Source organism: Vombatus ursinus, unplaced genomic scaffold, assembly GCF_900497805.2.
Source record: "Vombatus ursinus unplaced genomic scaffold, bare-nosed wombat genome assembly UNPS02003292.1, whole genome shotgun sequence".
Taxonomy (NCBI): Eukaryota; Metazoa; Chordata; class Mammalia; order Diprotodontia; family Vombatidae; genus Vombatus; species Vombatus ursinus.
In genome coordinates this window covers 63852-81500 of record NW_020943070.1, presented here as the reverse complement: position 1 = coordinate 81500, position 17649 = coordinate 63852, and the positions used below count along the sequence as shown (strand labels likewise).

General features: G+C 56.3%; 1 protein-coding gene across 5 annotated transcripts in view; it reads left to right on the top strand.

Annotated features, from left to right (window-relative positions):
- SEPT3 (septin 3) overlaps window positions 1-16143 on the top strand; it is a 19465-nt gene extending 3322 nt beyond the window's left edge. Inside the window, exons 2-12 of one of the 5 annotated variants that reach the window (XM_027874092.1) lie at window positions 2760-2951; window positions 3300-3428; window positions 5271-5352; window positions 6051-6188; window positions 7533-7650; window positions 8343-8438; window positions 9015-9114; window positions 12897-12948; window positions 14080-14173; window positions 15606-15678; window positions 15990-16080. In XM_027874092.1, the coding sequence (XP_027729893.1) occupies window positions 2760-2951; window positions 3300-3428; window positions 5271-5352; window positions 6051-6188; window positions 7533-7650; window positions 8343-8438; window positions 9015-9114; window positions 12897-12948; window positions 14080-14173; window positions 15606-15653 (1049 nt within the window). In that variant the 3' untranslated portion in view covers window positions 15654-15678; window positions 15990-16080. Of the gene's footprint in view, window positions 1-2476; window positions 2640-2759; window positions 2952-3299; window positions 3429-5270; window positions 5353-6050; window positions 6189-7532; window positions 7651-8342; window positions 8439-9014; window positions 9115-10699; window positions 11176-12896; window positions 12949-14079; window positions 14174-15605; window positions 15679-15989 lie in introns of those variants that run through there. The other 4 variants (XM_027874097.1, XM_027874082.1, XM_027874071.1 and 1 more) reach the window with 4 other exon arrangements.
- Window positions 16144-17649: the final 1506 nt, after the last annotated feature.

Genomic DNA, 17649 nt, shown 5'->3' with positions numbered 1-17649 from the left:
GCTGGGAGGGGCAGAGCTGAGAGGGCCTTTAGAACAGGGGATGTCAGAGCTGAGAGGAGCGTTAGAACACAGAAGGTCAGAGCTGGGAGGGGCATCAGATGCTATCTCATTTAGAAAGCAAGGCCTCTGGAGGACAGACAGGGCCTGCCTTAGATCAGCCCAGTGAGTGGTAGAAGCTGGATCTCCAGCCTTCCAGGCCACCAGAGCCCTGGCCCCCTCAGACCCTGGATCTTATCGGCCCCATATTTCATTTGTTCTGTCAGATTCCCTCCACAAATAGTTGTTAACTCCCTCTTGTATGCCAGGCCTGGAGACACAGAAGTAGCTCTGACAGAACCCCTTCCATCAGATGGCCTGGACACAGGGGAGAGTGACAGGGATAAAGAGGCCTGTGGGGGATCTGAGGGAGAGAGGCCACTTTTCTCTTGGGGGAGGGGCAGCCCCTGAGCTGGGTCTCCAAGAAAGCCAGGGTCTTCTGGCCCTGAAAGTGGGGGTGGGTGGAGGAGCCTGTCCCAGCCATGGAGAAAGGTCTGAGCCAATGGGAGTGGGGTGGAAAGGGGATGACAGAGCAGGGGATGGAAGCTGTCTGGTCAGGCCAGGAGGTAGACTGTATGATGGGGAGGAATAGGGCATCAATCCGGAAAGACAGGCTGGAGGCAGAGTGGGAAAGGGCCTTGAATGTCAGAATCAAGAGTCTGCTTTTGGGGGTAGACAGTGGGGAACCCCTGAGAGTGGTGGGTTAGACAGAGGAGAGAGGCTGGAGGCTGGGAGGTGGGGAGGCCAGGCAGGGGTGCTTAAACCTGGCTGGTCTAGATGAGATGAGGAACGTAGAATGTACATTTCTTACAGGTAGGGGCTATTCCACTCTTTGCCTTTATAACATCCCAGCTCCCAGCACAGCATAGGCACTTATGGGATACCTGTTTATTGACTGAGCTGAAGAAAAAGAATTAGAGCAGGAATTAGAAGGAGGAAATGGGGCAAAAAGGAGTCTGGGGGCAACAGACCAGGTTTGGCAGCTGGCAGGATGGTGGCAGAGGCAGTCTTCGAACTCAGGTCCTCCACCTCTGAGGTCAGGAGCCTGGGGAGCTAGGAAGATGGGGGTGCCATTCACAGATATGGGGAAGTCTGGAGGAGAGACACATTGTAGGGGAGGGAGAAAGGGTGAGCTTCATCTTGGATGCACAGGGTCTGAGGGGCAGGTGGGTCATGCAGTGGGCAGTCAGCCGCCTGTCCAGGAGCTCTGGACAGAGGTGGGGGCTGAGCCAGGCCTGAGAGTCATCTGCCTGAGAGGTGATAACTGAAACTGTAGGAGTGGATGAGATCACCATGGGGGCGGAGAGGAGGTACAGAGACATGTAGGGCACCCACCTTTAAGGGATGTGTGGAAGAGGGGCCAGAGAGCCCGGAGAGGAAGAGGTAAGGAAGCCAAGGGAGGGGACAGGATCCAGGAGGGGGCGGTCCCCAAGGTCAGAGGGTAGTTTGAGGACAGAAAGTCAGACAGTAGATCAAATGAGGAGGAGGTCAGTCATGACCTTGGAAGAAACCTTTTCTGAGAAGGCCTCAGGACAGAAGACTGTTTACAAAGGCCTGAAGCCTGAGTGGGTCAGGAGTCAAGATGGCGGCACCGAGACACCCATCTGTTTAGTGGCTGAGAAGGAACCCTAGATTTTGAGTGCAAAGACCTGGGTTCATATCCCAGCTATGTTTATTGCTAATTGTGTGACCCAGGAGAGGAGGGTGGGGGGAGATCTGCTCAAGATGGGGATCTACAGTTGCTGCTAAGCTGTGAATGAAGCTGGCTGGGGGTGCTTCATGTGGCCCCAAAGACCAGTTGTCAGTCCCATGCTCTCCTGTTGTCTCTCCATCATAGGGTATGGAAGAAGGAGGTAGGGGACCGAGTTGAGGTTGCCCTTGACCAATGGGAGAGGAGGCGGTCTGGAGCTGGGGAGGGGGGAAGAGACCTCTTCCTGAAATGAGGAAGCCCTAGGAGGCCCAGCCAAGCCTTGCCTCCATGCCTAAAGAAGGCCAGGCTCAGTCACAGAGCCAGGGGGCCTCAGAGGGCACTTGGCTCAACCCCCTCATCAGGAAAAAACTGAGGCTCCAGAAGGTGGGGACTTCTACCCCACGTTCTCCTTCCCTCTCTCACTGGGGTTGGGAATGTAGGAGTACTCTGGCTAAAAGAGAGAGCCATTCTTCTTGGCCTCTTCAATAGTATTTTCTAACATTCTGCATTCTAAGGCCCCTCCCAGCTCTGGCATTCCCTGTTCTAAGCTCCCTCCCAGCCCTGACATCCCCTGTTCTGAGGCTCCCCCAGCTCTGACTTCCCTTGTCCTGAGGCCCCTCCCAGCCCTGACCTTCCCTGTTCTCAGGCCCCTCCCAGCCCTGACCTTCCCTGTTCTCAGGCCCCCCCCAGCCCTGACCTTCCCTGTCCTGAGGCCCCTCCCAGCCCTGACCTTCCCTGTTCTGAGGCCCCTCCTAGCCCTGATTTTCCCTGTTCTAAGGGCCCTCCAAGCACAGAAAGTCTATACCATTAAAAGAATAATATCGTACAAACCCCACCCAGAAGTGGTAGGGTTGCCCACTGAGGGAAGGTGGGTTCAGAGTAGGACAGACTAATCAGCACAGACTTCTTGGAGGTGAGGGTCACAGTCCTTGAGGGACTTGGTGGCTTTGGGTGGGCCGGAGTTTCTTCCCATGGTGGGCTTGGGGCCAGTCAGCCTCATGGCTCCATGGCCTCCTCCCCTCCTCATCTGCAGGCTTTGCAGAGAACAGGACTGACGTGACCATGTCGGAGCTGGTGGCTGAGCCCAGGCCCAAGCCGGCGGTGCCCATGAAGCCCCTTGGCATCAGCTCCAACCTCCTGGGCTACATTGGCATTGACACCATCATCGAGCAGATGCGGAAGAAAACCATGAAGACCGGCTTTGACTTCAACATCATGGTTGTGGGTAAGAGCGGAGGCTGGCAGGGCTGGCGTGGGGTCACGGGCCTGCCAGGCAGTGGCCTCTCGGAGCAGGCCACCTGGGGCTTCTGCAGGGGACCTGGACCCAGGGCTGCTGAGGGCGTGGGACCCAGGCATCCCTGCGCCTTGGGGGCGCCTGGGTGGCCTTTTAACCTCTGTCATTTGGGAAAATTGTCAGTGTCCTCATACCTACCTCCCAAGAGCAAGGGTGGGCCCAGAAGGGGGCTGTTTATTTGGAAATAAAGTCCTAAGAGCAAACTGACTCTGGGGTCAGAGGACCCTGGATTCAAATCCTGCCCCTGGGCTTCACCCTCTCCCCTCGCTGCCCATCCAGGTCAGAGTGGGCTGGGCAAGTCGACCCTCATCAACACCCTCTTCAAATCCCAAGTGAGTCGGAAGTCGGCGAGTTGGAATCGGGAGGAGAAGATCCCCAAGACCGTGGAGATCAAGGCCATCGGGCACGGTGAGTGTGAGTGAGTGAGTGGATCTCTGTTCCGGGTGAACAGACTCAGAAAGGCCAAGGGTGACCTGTCACGGCCAGGGAGCGCCGGAGGCTGGGTGTGAACCCGGCTCTTCCTAACTCTAAGGCCTCTGGGCCGTCAGAAGGGCTGCCCTCCCAAGGGGTCCTGGAGCCCACCGAAGGCTGCCTGGGCCTGGGGCTGGGGGCGGGGAGCCAGCACCAACGGCCAATCAAAGGTGGTTTCTCTGTAATATTGTCATTTCTGGGGGGGTGGGTAAGGTGTCTGGGGTGCAGCCTCACCACAGCCCTGCCAGGGGGTCGTGGGAAGGTTACTGTTGGAGCCATGATGATGAATAGTCCACTTTGGAGATGAGAAAGAGCTCAGAGCCGGCTTTGGCTGTGGACAGCTCCCGGCCTCCCTGGCTCTCCAGGGCAGGCGCGACCCAGATTTGGGATGGCATTCCCAGAGAGGCCCCTCGCCGGCCCCACTGGTCCCCAGGGGCAGCCGGTCACCGACACAATTAACTTCCTCACAATTAATCTGGAGACTCGCCCCTGCCTCAGCTGGAGCTGGGCCGATGTCCCCCAGGGAGGTTTGGTTTTAGTGGGAAGGATATTGAGGTATTTCCCTGTGGTCGCAGGAGGCCCAAAGGACAGGATTTATCTCACCTCACTCCCCTTGGGGTTGGTGGCCCTCAGCCTCAGGTGACCGTAGCGTGGGTCAGAGAGCTGACCACGGCTGAACTAGGGCCTGATTGGATCGTTTACGCACTGTCCAGTCCTGATTCCAGCGACCCGGCTCCGGGCCTGGGACCTGAGGCTGGCTGAGGTCTCCCAGGCCCCCTGCTCCTCTGATGATTGACACAGGGCTCTTTCTGCTGCCTAAGCCTCAGTTTTCCCTCCCTGTAAAATGGGGATAATACCGACTATCCCTCAGGGCTGTTGGAAGGCAGGACTTTGCTGACCTTAAAGCACTCTCCAAACGTCAGCTCTGATTATTGGTACTCTTGTTATTATTCATCTTTATATTATTCCGACACCCCAGGTGTGCTGTGGCAGGCAGTCATTCCTCTGTGCCCAGACCCGTGCAGGGGCATCCTTCCAAGCCCAGCCGGGATCGCTGCCTCCTCAAAGCCTTGCCTGGTTGTTCTGGCTAGTAGAACCCCCACCCCAAGAATTAACTTTGTATTCACTTTGTGTGTAAACACGTGGATGAGTTGTGCTTGGCCCAGGGAGCAGAGCCAGCAGCTTGGGGGTGGGGAGTTGCAGCAAGACAGATTTAGACTGGACTTCACAAAGGCTTCCTAACTCTTGGGGCTATCCAGAAATGGACTGGGCTGCCTCGGGAGGTAGTGAGCTCCCTGTCACTGGAGGTGTTCAAGTGGAGGCTCAGTAACCGCTTGTTGGGCATGTTTAGAGGGGACTCTATTTCCCAGTGCCAGTTGGCACCGTGTAAATGCTTATCACCTCCCACCCCCTCCCCCAGTCTATGACTCTGGCCAGGAACATGACCCGTCTGTTAGGAGAGACAGAGAGAGAGAGTGTTGGGTGTGGAGTTGGGTACCTGCTCTTGCCTGTTCATCATGTAGCCTCGAGGGGGGTGGGTAGCATTTGGAGAGGCAGAGGGGAATGGTCGGGCGCCCCAGGCAGGGGGAACTGCATGAGCAAAGGTTAGAGGGGGGAACTTTGGGAAAGAGGGCGAGGTCAGAGAAGATGGCGGAGCAGCGGTGGGGTGCCCGGGCTCCCAGTGGCAGGTTCACGGTCCTTCAGACGGGATGCAGAGGGCTCCCCTTCAGGGGGGGCGGCATGGAGCAGGCGTCACCCTCGACCCGTCTGTCACCCCAGTGATAGAAGAAGGCGGAGTCAAGATGAAGCTGACGGTCATCGACACCCCTGGCTTCGGAGACCAGATCAACAATGAAAACTGGTGCGTGTGTCCCTCCCCTCGTCCTGCTTGGGAGCCCCCGGCTCCAGGGGAGCTGTGCCTCCATCCCAGCCTGGGCCGGGCTGAGGCCTAGGGCTAGAGCAGCAAGGGACCCAAGGGACCCTCTAGCCCAGCCCGCATTTGGTACATGGGGAAACTGAGACCCAGAGCGGCTGTCCTTGTCCTGGGTCGCACAGCTGGTGAGGAGCAGAGCTGGGTGTTGGGGCGCCGGAGATCCAGACGGTGAAGCCAGGGATGGCCTCACTCGTGTTCAGGGGCCTGGATCCACTGGGGAAGTCCAGAATCCATGCTGTGGAGGGGTGGGGCTGGGCAGCGGATGCCTGGATGACCCAGTACACAGTTGGGGCTCCATAAATGCTTCTGGACTGGGCAGCGTGCTGCACGACGGCTGGTTGAGCCTGGGGAGCAGTGGACCAGGGTGGGGCGTGGGGGTCACCATCTTCAAGGGTTTGGTTGGTCTCTGCTTGGCCACTGGAAGCTGAGGTGAGTGCAGGCTTGAGGGGGCCAAATAGACCCTGGTGATGAGAGTGGGCTGAAAAGGAAGGGCTGGGCGGGGAGGTAGTGAGATCCCTGTCCCTGGGGGGATACTGGAGGTCCCTTCTGACCCGGTGTCTGTGATCCCTCCCGGGCTGTGGAGGGCGGCTGGCTCACCTCAGTCTGCCCATGTCTGGCCTCCTCAGCTGGGAGCCCATCGAGAAGTACATCAATGAACAGTATGAGAAGTTCCTGAAGGAGGAAGTGAACATCGCGAGAAAGAAGCGCATCCCGGACACGCGGGTCCACTGCTGCCTCTACTTCATCTCTCCCACGGGACACTCGTGAGTGCCTGCTGCCCCTCGCCTGCTCCCATGTCCCGACTCCAAACCTTTGCTCTCGCGGTGCCCCACACCTGATGTTCCTTCAAGTCTCAGATCCCAATCCTGCTTCTGGGGGAGGCCTGTCCCCTCCCCCTCTCCCCCGGTTCTGTCTGTCTCTTGCACGTATCTAGTGACTGGCAGGCTGTCCCCCATCAGACTGGGCGCTCATTGGGCGGAGGGACTGTCTTTCGCCATTCTTTGTCCGTCCAGCACTTAGCCCAGTTCCCAGCACACAGTAGGTGCATAATGAATGCTGGTTGATGAGCTCTAGCTCTACAGAGCTAGCCAAGGGGGATTGTCTGTCCAGGCAGGGGGGATGGGGTGCAGGCTCTAGGACCCCCACTTACCTCCTGGCTTTTCTACCAAGAGCCCCAAAGGAAGGGCCGAGCTGACCAGTGCCAGCCACTGGGCCGCCCAAGGTGGTGCCCATGGGGCTCACGGGGGCTAAGAACAGAGATTCAGAGCTGGCAGGAATCTCAGAGGCCACGGAGTCCAACACCTTTATTTTACAAAAGAGGAAACTGAGGCCCGGGGAGGAGGGGTTAGAGTGATTTGCCCAAGGTTACACAGGCAATAAGTGGCAACATCAAGATTTGAACCCAGGTCCTCTCCTGCCCTGAAGCATGGTTGCTGCTTAGGAGGCACCCACCTGCCTTGCCTTGTCTCATCTGTTCATTCATTCAACAAACCCCTCAGGCCCAGAGGCAGTTTAGCAGCACCGGGCCCCTCTGGAAGAGCCCACAGCAGTCATTAGACCAAGGATGGCCCGGAGGCAGGGAGACCAGTGAGGAGGCCCTGGACTAGGGCCTGAGCTGTTTCCCCACAGACCCTGGATGTGGCCGAGGGGTACCCCCGAGGGCACAGGGGGCTGAGAGCCAGCCAGCCAGCCTACTAGAGGGTAGAGGAGATAGGGAGCTGGGCCTGGAAGACCTGAGTTCAAATCCAGCCTCAGACCCTTAGTGGCTGTGGGACCCTGGGCAAGGCACTTCACCTCTGCCTGCCTCAATTTCTTCATCTGTAAAATGGGGATAGTAGCATCACTGGCCTTATAGGGCTTCTGTGAGGACCAAAGGAGATCATTGGAGAATGCTCAGCACAGCGTAGGCACATAGTAGGTGCTGTATAAATGTTAGCTATTATCATTATCATTATTCTACCGCCTCAGACACCTGGAGCTGTGCACTCCCGGGCCTCAGTCTCCTCCCAGGGCCTGGGGGCCACAGCCAGGGCAGGTCTCCTCTGCTGGGGGCTGGGCTGGGTGGTGGTGGGTGCAGACCATGGGCCTCTCACTCGCTCCTTCTCCAGTCTGAGACCCCTGGACCTGGAGTTCATGAAGCATCTCAGCAAAGTGGTGAACATCGTCCCCATCATCGCCAAAGCTGACACCATGACCTTGGAGGAGAAGATGGAATTCAAGCAGAGGGTGAGCTCCTCCTTTCAGGGTTCCACATTCCCTGGACGCTCCTCCCCTTCCGTCACCCCATCCTCCCCTCACTTCTCATCTCCTTGCTTTTGCTTAGGCTGTCTCCCACACCAGGTGTGCCCTCCCACCCCGTTTCCACCTGTGGAAATCCGCCACTTCCCCCAAGGAGCCTTCCCTGATTTGCTCCCCTCCCCACCAGTGTATGGGAGTGATGGCCTGTCCTCCAGCGTTCCTGGAGTCCGGCTTCAGAGCCAGAAGGAGCCTCCTCATTCATTCCTGGCACACTCTTCCTGGTGCCATATTGGTCTCTGTACACATCATACTTTCCCAGTAAACTGGGAGTTCTCTGAGGGCAGACCGCGTCACTTTTTGTTCCTGTATTCACAGCTCTAAGCTCCATGTTCAGACGATAAATATTCAAGTCGAATTGAGTAGAATTGGGGACCCATATATGAATCCTGCTTCTGCCCCTAACTACTTGGGTGACCTTGGGTAAATCACCTCCCTGCCTGGGCCTCGGTTTCCCCAACTGTAAAATGAGGGAGTTAGACAAGATGACCTCAGAGGCCCCTTGCGGCCTGAATGCACGAGCGCCGTCCCCTTTCAGATCCTCCTCTGTAAAATGAGGAAAGACAAGCCCGGAGGTCCCTTGTGACCCTCAGTCTCAACTCCTCTGACTCTCCCACCCCCAGGTCAGGAAGGAGCTCGAGGTGAACGGCATCGAGTTTTACCCGCAGAAGGAGTTTGACGAGGACCTGGAAGATAAGACGGAGAACGACAAGATCAGGGTAGGAGGCAGAGGGCCGCAGGCAAGCGAGCATGGCCCTCCTGAGGCTGGGGACCACCTGGGGCTGCTGGCTCCGTTCCCAGCGTGGCGTGTGGCACATAGTAGGTGCTTTGAAATGTTTGTTGGACCGAACTGAATTCATGGGGAACACCACTGGATAGGGAGTGGGCTTGGAGACACACGTCCTGGGTCCCAGTCCGAGCTCAGCCGCGTAGTACCTGTAAGTGACTTGACCTTGAGCAAATCACGTCACCTCTCTATGCCTCAGTTTCCTCTTTTGCAAAATGGGGGAGCTGGATTAAGTAAACCCACAGGACCCTTTACACTCCTCTGACCCTGCTAAGGTAGGAGTGGGGAGACCTGGGCTCTAAAGAGGGAAGCGAGTTGGGGAAACCGAGCCCAGGCTGAGGGACAGACCCGCCCGCACAAGGGCACAGGACTTGCCCAGAGACTTACTGACCCAGCCGTGGGATTTGGATCCAGGCCCCCGTCCCCCAGACCCAGGACCCCATCCGCTGGCTGGGGCTGGAGGAGAATGACTTCGAGCCCTGGCTGTGTCTGTGTGTCTCCCCTCCAGCAGGAGAGCATGCCCTTCGCCGTGGTTGGGAGTGACAAGGAGTACCAGGTCAATGGCAAGAGGGTCCTTGGCAGAAAAACCCCCTGGGGAATCATTGAAGGTAAGGGGCCAACTTGTCACTGGTTCTTATTGGGCACCTGCTGCGTGCCTGGTGCTGGGCTGGGAGCTGAGCAGGAGAAGCGGCTCCCGCTCTGGACCGTCTGGCCTGACCTGCAAAAGGCTCTGTATACAGTGGGTGCCAGAGACGTGCGCGAACGAATGAATGAACGAGGTAGATGCCATTGCGACTTAATCAGGTCTGGCTGGGAGACATTTGTCAGTCAGTCAGTCAGTCAGCAGGTGTTCATGAAGCAGAAAGGTGAGAGAGTCCCTGCCCTCAGGGAGCTGCCAGTTTAGTGGCCGTGGACAAACGCTGGAGAAAAAGTCACCTGGAAGGAGCAGCCAGGGCTGAGGCAGGGACAGATCTCAAGTGGGAAGGGACATTAGAGACCCAGCAGCCCACCCCTTATTTTACAGATGAGCAAACTGAGGCCTCCCGAGGTTAAGTGACTTGTGCAAGGCTGTATAGGCAAACATCAGAATAAGGAGTAGAACCCAGGTCTTTTGACTTTAGCGTCTGTGCTCTCTCCCCTGGGCCATGGTTGTCCCTCCCAAAATCTAGCACTAACCCGGGCACGACCCAACCAGGGTGGAAGATAGCAAGGCCATCTGTCTGTCATCCCTTTGACCTAGACACAAAGGGTCACCATATCACACTCATCTTGAGCTTATGGTCCACTGGGGCCCACAAGTCTTTTTCAACCAAACTGTTCTCTAGCCACATTTCCCCCTATCCTGTATCTGCACAGCTGGTTTTTAGCCAAACAGCCAGAGGAGATCTGGAACCTTAAGAGGCAGGGAGGGTGCCCGATGGTCTGGTTGCAAAGTAGGTCAGGGGACATGAGTTCCAATCTTGACTTTGTTATTGGCTGATGGAGTCATAAATAGTGGTTAAATCATTTAGCTTTTTGGTGTCCAGGTTCCTACATCTCTAAAAGGGGATCGTCCCCAGCATCCCCGCTTGTCAGGGAGGGTATGTGTCAAGTGCTTAGAGATCCCAAGAAAAGAGCCCAAGGGTTTTTTTGGGGGGTTTTCTTTACCCAAATGATCCTTGTGGGAGAGTGTAGAGTTTAAATTGTCCAACCTACAATAAAAGAAACTGAGGCAGAGCACTGAGCCAATGGCACTATATTAAAGGACCCATGGTCCTCTCTAATGAAATGGCCCCCAGATCTTCCTCATGATCTGAGTTGGCCCTGGTCCCCAGGACCTTGTTTCTGTAGGGTTTGCGACCCAAATATGCAAAAGAGGCATGGTAAGATCCAGAATCTCATTGGTTGATAGACCTTGCTCTTCAGGGCCTAAAATGAAGGTGGGCAAGGCACGTGTCATCTCCAGTGACCACGTGGTCATAAGGTGGTTGGACAAGAGAGGGTCATCCGGAGGGCCAGCAATAAGTTGGGGGACGTTTCAAAGCATCAGAGCATCCCGCCCACGCTGGGTTTGGGCGTGGAATTTGAGTAAAATGGGAGAGAGATATCTTTATCAGCTTTCTTGGGTTGTGTAAGTGGGCTTCACAGCTGGCAAACAGGGAGTGAACATGGCATTAACGTTTGAGGCCTGCTATAAACACCTATCCTGTCTAGTGATTCCTATGTGATTTATGTGAAAATACCAAGCGATTAATACTGTTGGAATAGAAGAGGGATCCAAATGAAGCACTTGCAAGAATTCTGCAGACGCCTGCTACTTTGAAAGCGATTTTGGATACGCAGGGTAACGGCCTGCTCGTGTTTCTTCACTCGGCCATTCACTCTGACGGGTCCCGAGAACGTCCTCGGGGGGAGGAGATGCCTCCTGCCATTGGCTGTGACAAGCCGGGCCGCTGCTTGTGTGGTAGGATACAGAAGAAGCAGGGGTTTTCCCAACCTGTGTTCTTCGATAGAAGCGACCGCTGTACATGGAAGTTTCAGAGAGGAAAACTGAATCCTTTCTCTCTGAAGGGAGAAAGGGATGAAGGGACGAAGGATGGTGCTGGTCCATGGGCTGGAATCTTAATTTGCCGTCGTTAGATGGCACCTCGAGCAATGAGGTCACTGTGGTACCTGGCCTTTGTAAAGCACGGGCCTATAATAGATGCTTGCTGATTGATCAAAATCAAAGTAGTTGGTTTTCTTTCTTCTTCTTTTTTTTTTTTTTTTTTTTTTTGGTGAGGCAATCAGGGTTAAGTGACTTGCCCAGGGTCACACAGCTAGTAACTGGCATGTGTCTGAGACTGGATTTGAACTCACGTTCTCCTGACCCCAAAGCCAGAGCTCTATCCATTGAGCCACCTAGCTGCCCCTAAAGATCAAAGTAGTTGGCAAAGAACTTTCCCATCCATTAACTCATCCAATCTTCCCAATAGCCTTGTGAGGTAGGAAGTGCAAATATGATTACCCCCATGTTGCAGATGAGGAAACTGAGGCTCAAAAGGGAAAGTAACTTTCTCAAGATCATATAGCTCCTATCCAAGAAATAACCCATGTGTCAGTTGGGTCCTAGGCCTCGCCATAATAGACCTGGGTCTAATTTTGGAGGGTCTCTCTCAAGAGCTCTCAGGCTAATTGCCATCAGCATTAGCTAATTGGAATGTTAGTATCTGGCTCGTGTTAATATCTGTCTCTGGTTCAAACTTCCACTCAAAGAAACATCAGTATCTGACTCATTTCGTTTCCCCTCCAAAGATTTCCCTACAAGCACTCAGGCTAATGAGACATAAGCTACAGGACAGATTATATTTAACCTGACAAAAATGCAGATACACAATGGACCCCCTGCATCGTCAGGAAAAGTTTGTTTTTCATGAAACAGCGCCGCCCTTGGGTGAGTGTCGCCTTTCTCTGCAGTCTGTGTGACTCATGGCATCAGTGAAGGGAGTCAGTGATGCTTCCCAGTGGGAAGGATACGAGTGAAAGGGGCTGGGACCTCTGGGTGAACAGCACTAACCACTTTGGTCGGGTTAGTGTAAAATGTATTTGGCTGAAATCGTCGGTTCCACAACCCGTGTGACAGCAGGTGTCATGGAAGGAGGGCTTAGCTGAGTTCTGCTTGGCCCCAGAAGGCAGAGCAGGAAGCAGTGGGTGGTGGATGTGGGGAGCAGATGTGATTTCCACGCCTCCCAGTTAAAGCTAACCCAGGGTGGAACGTGCTGCCGTGGGAGGTAGTGAGTACCCCATTCGTGGGAGTCTTCAAGCTGGATGACCACTCACTTGTCAGGAATTTCATATAAAAGAGGGTTCTGTTCCAGGCACTGAGTTGTTTGCATGTTATCTCCCCATTCCTCTGAGTGTAAGGATTGTTGTTGGCCTTTCTTTGTATCCCCAGGGCTTAGCACAGGGCCTGCCGACTGACCAGATGATCTCAGAGTCTCCTCTTGCTCAGAGATTCTAGGATACTCACAAGTTCTCATCAGCCTCGTGAAGCCTTCCTTGCCCATTCCCTCCCTTCTGGGGACTAGAGCTCACCAGGGCTTTGGATATCTACTTCCTGGGACATCTCCTCTCCTAAGGGAGGAGGGTGGGGACTATATCCTCATTCATATGCTCAGCTCCCTGAGGGCAGGATCTATAACTTAAAGTCTGCTTCTTTCTTTTCCATCTCCATTGTCAGCTTAGCAAACACTGGGCTGATGAATGAATGAGTGAATTAATGAATGACTAAATTTGTGTTCTGTAGGCCTTTGATTGCCATCTAGCTCATGAGTGGGTGGTTGTACAGTAATGTGCTTTTAAAGAGTCCCTAGAGCCACCCTATGACTGCTCAGTACTAGCATACAGTAACATCTCTTTTTTGGATTTTCAGTGGAAAACCTCACCCACTGTGAGTTTGCCTTGCTCAGAGACTTTGTTATCAGGTAAGGCCCTCCCTGTAGTATGGACCCAGTGTAGTCAGGAGGGGCCCTTGAACCCCACCTCCAGGCCTCCCTGGCCTTAGCCCCCTCCTCTCCCAAGTCCTCTGGGAGGAAGGCGTCCCAGAGAGCAGGCCCTCTCCATCCATGGAGAGCCTTCTGTTGAACGGCCGAGACTCGCCTGGTGGCGGAGGGTGCCCAGAGAGGTCGGTAAGAGCCCGGCTAACACCGGCTGCCCGCCTCCCTGAGGCCGAGTGCGTCCCCCTGCCCGTGACAGCAGTGACCCTGACCGGATGCTCACAAGGGGATTGGGAACAAGCATTTACTAGGTGCCTGGGAGGCACCGGGCACTGTGCTGTGTCATCTGGGAGGTGGACACAGTTATCCTCCCCGTTTTACAGTCGAGGAAACGCGGGCAGGCAGCAGTGAAGTGACTTGTCCAGGGTCCCACAGCTTCTTAGTGTCCGTGGATGGATTTGTGTTTCTCTTCCACCTGGGCCCTCAATGCCAGCAGGATGCTGCCTGCCTGCCCTTGGGGAAGCCTCCCTCCTCCTCCTCCCCTTCACCCATGGTGCAGCAGAAACATCCTGGATTCCAAATCACAGTGGGGCAGCTGGGTGGCCCAGTGGACAGAGCGCCAGCCCCGCAGGCAGGACCGCCTGAGATCAAGTCCAGCCTCAGACGCTTCCTGGCTGGGTGACCCTGGGCAAGTCATTTCACCACTGCCTCTCCTACTTCGCAGGGCTCTGGGAGACCAGATGCCATCATGTTTGTAAAGCGCTTAGCACAGTGCCTGGCCTACATTAGGTTCCTTTCCCTGCCAGGACCCTGGATCGAGGGCTGGAAGGGACCCCAGAGGCCTTCTGGTCTGACTCCCCCTTATTTTACAGAAGAGGAAACTGAGGCCCAGAGAAGTCAGGGTTGGGGTGGAGGTGGAGTTGGGGTCCTCAGGGGTCTGCCGGTTGTCCACTTGTTAGATGGCACCGGGCGAGCCCTCTCTGCCTTGGGCCCTGCTCCCAGCCCTGGGCCACAGCGGGGCAAATCTTCGGCCGGCCTTCGGGGTCATGAGTGAGTCCCCTTTGGCCGGCCCACTGCTGGAAGCCGATGGCTTTGCTTCTCCCTCTCTGGCTTGTTCAGGACCCACCTCCAGGACCTTAAGGAAGTCACCCACAACATCCACTACGAGACCTACCGGGCCCGGCGGCTCAATGACAACGGCGGCCTGCCTCCGGTGAGCGCGGCCATGGCGGCCACGCGGGACGGTGACCTGTGACCCGCCCTCCCCCTCCTCCCCCATCGTCCGCCAGCCCCCCAGCGCCTTTGTCGGCCCCTCGGGCCCACAGGCCTGGGCCCGGTGTTTGTGGAGCATCATGTATCTCATTATGTGTGGGGGTGGGGTGTTTTCTGCCCTCCTTCCCTAGAACGTCCTTCTTCATTCCGGCCTTCCCTGGCCCGCTCTCGGTCCTAAGCCACAGGCCTCCCCCGCTGAGTCTGGCGAGGCCCCCTTTAACCCAACCAAGCCGCTCAGCCACGTGTGCTGGGGTCAAGGAACGACCTCCAAGGACAGGCCCCAGCGCCAGGCCGTGGGGGGAGGTCGGGGATGTGGGCAGGGGCCAGGCGGAGGCCGCAGCCCGCAGCAGGGAGAGCTTCCGGCCTGTGGGGCCCCGGGCAAGAAGTCGGCATCTAGGGAGGGCGGGAAGAGAACGCCAGGGAGCCTGTGTCCTGTCCACCGTCCATCAGCCGCCATCTGTCACAAAGCTGCCTGCTGCTTCCCCCGCCGGCCAGCGCCTGCTCACCTCCTCCTCTGGCCTCTTGTCCCCTCCTGCTTCTCTCCCTCTCTCTCTCTCCCTCCCTCTGTCTCTGTCTCTCCCTCCGTCCTTGTTTTCTCTTCTGTTTCTCTATTTCTCTCTGCTTCCCTCCTCTCTCTCCCTCTCCCTCCTTCTTTCTCCTCTCCTCTCTCCTCTCTCCCTCTCCCTTTCTCTCTCTCTTCCCCTCCCTCTCCTCTCTCTCTTCCATTCTCTTTCCCTCTCTCTTTCTCTCCTCTCTCCCTCTTCTTCTCTCCCTCCCTCTCTCTCTCCTCTTTCTCCTCTCCCTTTCTCCTTCTCTCCCTCCTTCTTCCTCTTCCTCCCCTCCATCCTTCTTGCCATCCCGTCACCCTTTCATCTCTTCACCAGTACTGCCTTCTCCTCCACACTGCCTGCATGGTAGGGAGCCAGCCACATATAACACAGAGCATTCTGGACTTAGAAGTCAGGAGACCAAGGTGAAGTCCAGGTTCTGACAGCTGGGTGACCCTCTCTGTGCCTCAGGCTCCTGCTCTGGACAGTGGGTACAGTCCCCTCCTCCGGGCCTCCCTGCCAGGGCTGGGGCAAGGAAAGTGCTTCCTGAACCCCAGCCCAGGCCGGAGGGCAGACTGAGGGCTCCCTTGTCTCTCTCCTCTCTCGTTCTGTCTCTTCCACACCCCTCCTGCCTGCCTGGTCCTTCTGGGCCCTGGCCCAGGCTTCTGCCTGTCCCTGTCCCTTGGGCTGCCCAGGGAGGTCCCCCTTCTGCCCTTGCGCCCCTGAGGTTCCTGGGACTGGGAGGGGGGCAGCGAAACCATGAAGGAGCCACAGGAGAGGAGGCCAGCGGTATTTGTGACCTCTTTCTCCTGGTCCATTCCATAGGCACCTCCTCCATCAAATCTCACCTCCTTCAAGGGCTTGGAAAAATAAAGCCCGGAGACGCTAGATTGAGCAGGTCAGTGGGAAGTGGGCCAGAGCAGTGGGACCCAGAGCTTAGGGTGTCTGGCCCTGCTGCCCATTCGCCCTCTCCCCTCGGGTCTCTGGCCAGAGGCCCCCCTTGCAGGTAAGCTCCTGCCAAGAGAAAGTAGCAGCTGGGCCTCAGCCTGGACAGGGCTGCATCCCCGGTGCTGATAGTGACCAGACCTCAGGCCTCAGGCCCTGGCTCTAGAGTGAAGGAGAGCTGGGGCCGGGTGAGGGGGGCAGCAGCGACGGGGGAAGGGAGGCGGGCGCTCCGCAAGCCCTCACCCGCTCTCCTCCCCCCTGCAGGGAGAAGGTGTCCTTCCACCAGCGCCAGCATCCCCCTGCCCCGCCACCATCGCCGAGTGAAGGTCATTTCCAGGCTGCTCCTCCTCCCCCTACTGTCCCCCCACCCCAGCCACTCACCCTTCAGGGACAAGGTCTCTGTAGCGCTCTGCTCATCCAGCCAGCTGTCCGTCTGCCATACTCTGCCCACAGCGAGAGGGAGAGGGGGTGAGCGCCATCCTGCCTCCCCGCGAAGGTCCCTCTGGTGGCCTAGCTCTTGGCCCATCCACCCGTCACCTGCTCCCGCTCCAGCTTCTGCAAACCCATAGCCAAGCACTCATCACCTTCTCCAGGGGAAATGGCGCCAAAGCCCCCTCCTCCACCAGGCGTCACAGGCCGCTCTCCTGGACCTCGGGAGCCGGGAGAGCCCCACTTCTGGCTCGTCACATCCAGGTGTGAGCCCCAGCATGGGGGTGGGGGGAAACAACGGAGACCTCACCCGCCTTGGTCATCACAGGACTGGAAGGCATGTCAGGCTTGGCTGGCCCAGAGCATGTCAACATCCTCCCCCTCCCCACCCCACTGATGAGAAGTCCAGGAGGAGACGAGTGACCCGAAAGGGCATTTCTGAAGTTGATTTTTCTCTTTATCCTTAACTCAAAAAAAAAAAAAAAAAAAAGAAAGAAAAGAAAAGAAAAAAAAAGTTTAGGAAGCCCGTGAGATGTGAAGTCTAAGATAAAGCTCTCCCCAGCCCCATCTCTGTCCCTTAGCAATAAGAGGAGATGTCGTCCGTCCCTTTTTGCCGCACCCTGAGCCCCTGTTAATGTGAGTAATGAATCTGCTTGGCCGCAGATAGGCTGCAGGCTTGTAGCAGTCTGAGGTCCGATGCATGAATGTTGTGTGTGAATGTCGGCTGACGCTGCCGTCCATACTGGGTCTGCAGCTGGGCACGGCCGGGACTGCTGAGCACCGGGGGGCCCACACAGAGGCCTGAGCCCAGGCCCCCTTCCGGCTGCCCCGTCCTGGCTGCCTGGCGCTGATGGGAGAGAAGAATCTCCTTCCACAGGCACAGCCCTGACCCAAGACAAGCCACCAGACACACACCGGGTGTAGACTTTAACTTTCTATGTATTGTTTAATTCAACAAGACTTTGCTGTTTGAACAAGAGGCCTGGCTTGTTATTTTCATCGCCTCTGCCCGTTGCCCCGGCCTCCACGCTCCCCTCACCTCTGTTGGAATTGCCAGAGGTCCAGGGCTTCTTCATGGTGTATCCCTCCCAGAGCCCATCTACACCTGGCATCAGATTTGACCCAGAATCCCCCTTCTCTGGGTGTTTTCTGAGCCTTGCCCCAACAGTCCCCAGACCTGGGGCAAGATGCCTCAGCAAGAGGTACATTACTAATGTTTGACCTGCCCTTGTTTTTTGCAAAGAAATCCGTGAAAGGGCCATTTAAATCCACTGCAAGTAAACCCATTTCCACAGACACTGATTCAAGGCCTTCCCAGCAGACTCCAGACTCCTGAGGGCAAAATTGCTCTTCATGTCCCCCCAATTCAATAAGCATTCATTAAGCACCTCTCCTGTGTTAGGCCCGACGGTGGGTCTGGTAAGATCTGTGACCTTGGCTTTTCCCAGATAGTTCGATAATGATTTCAGTATCATTGGTTTTCTTTGTCATTCTC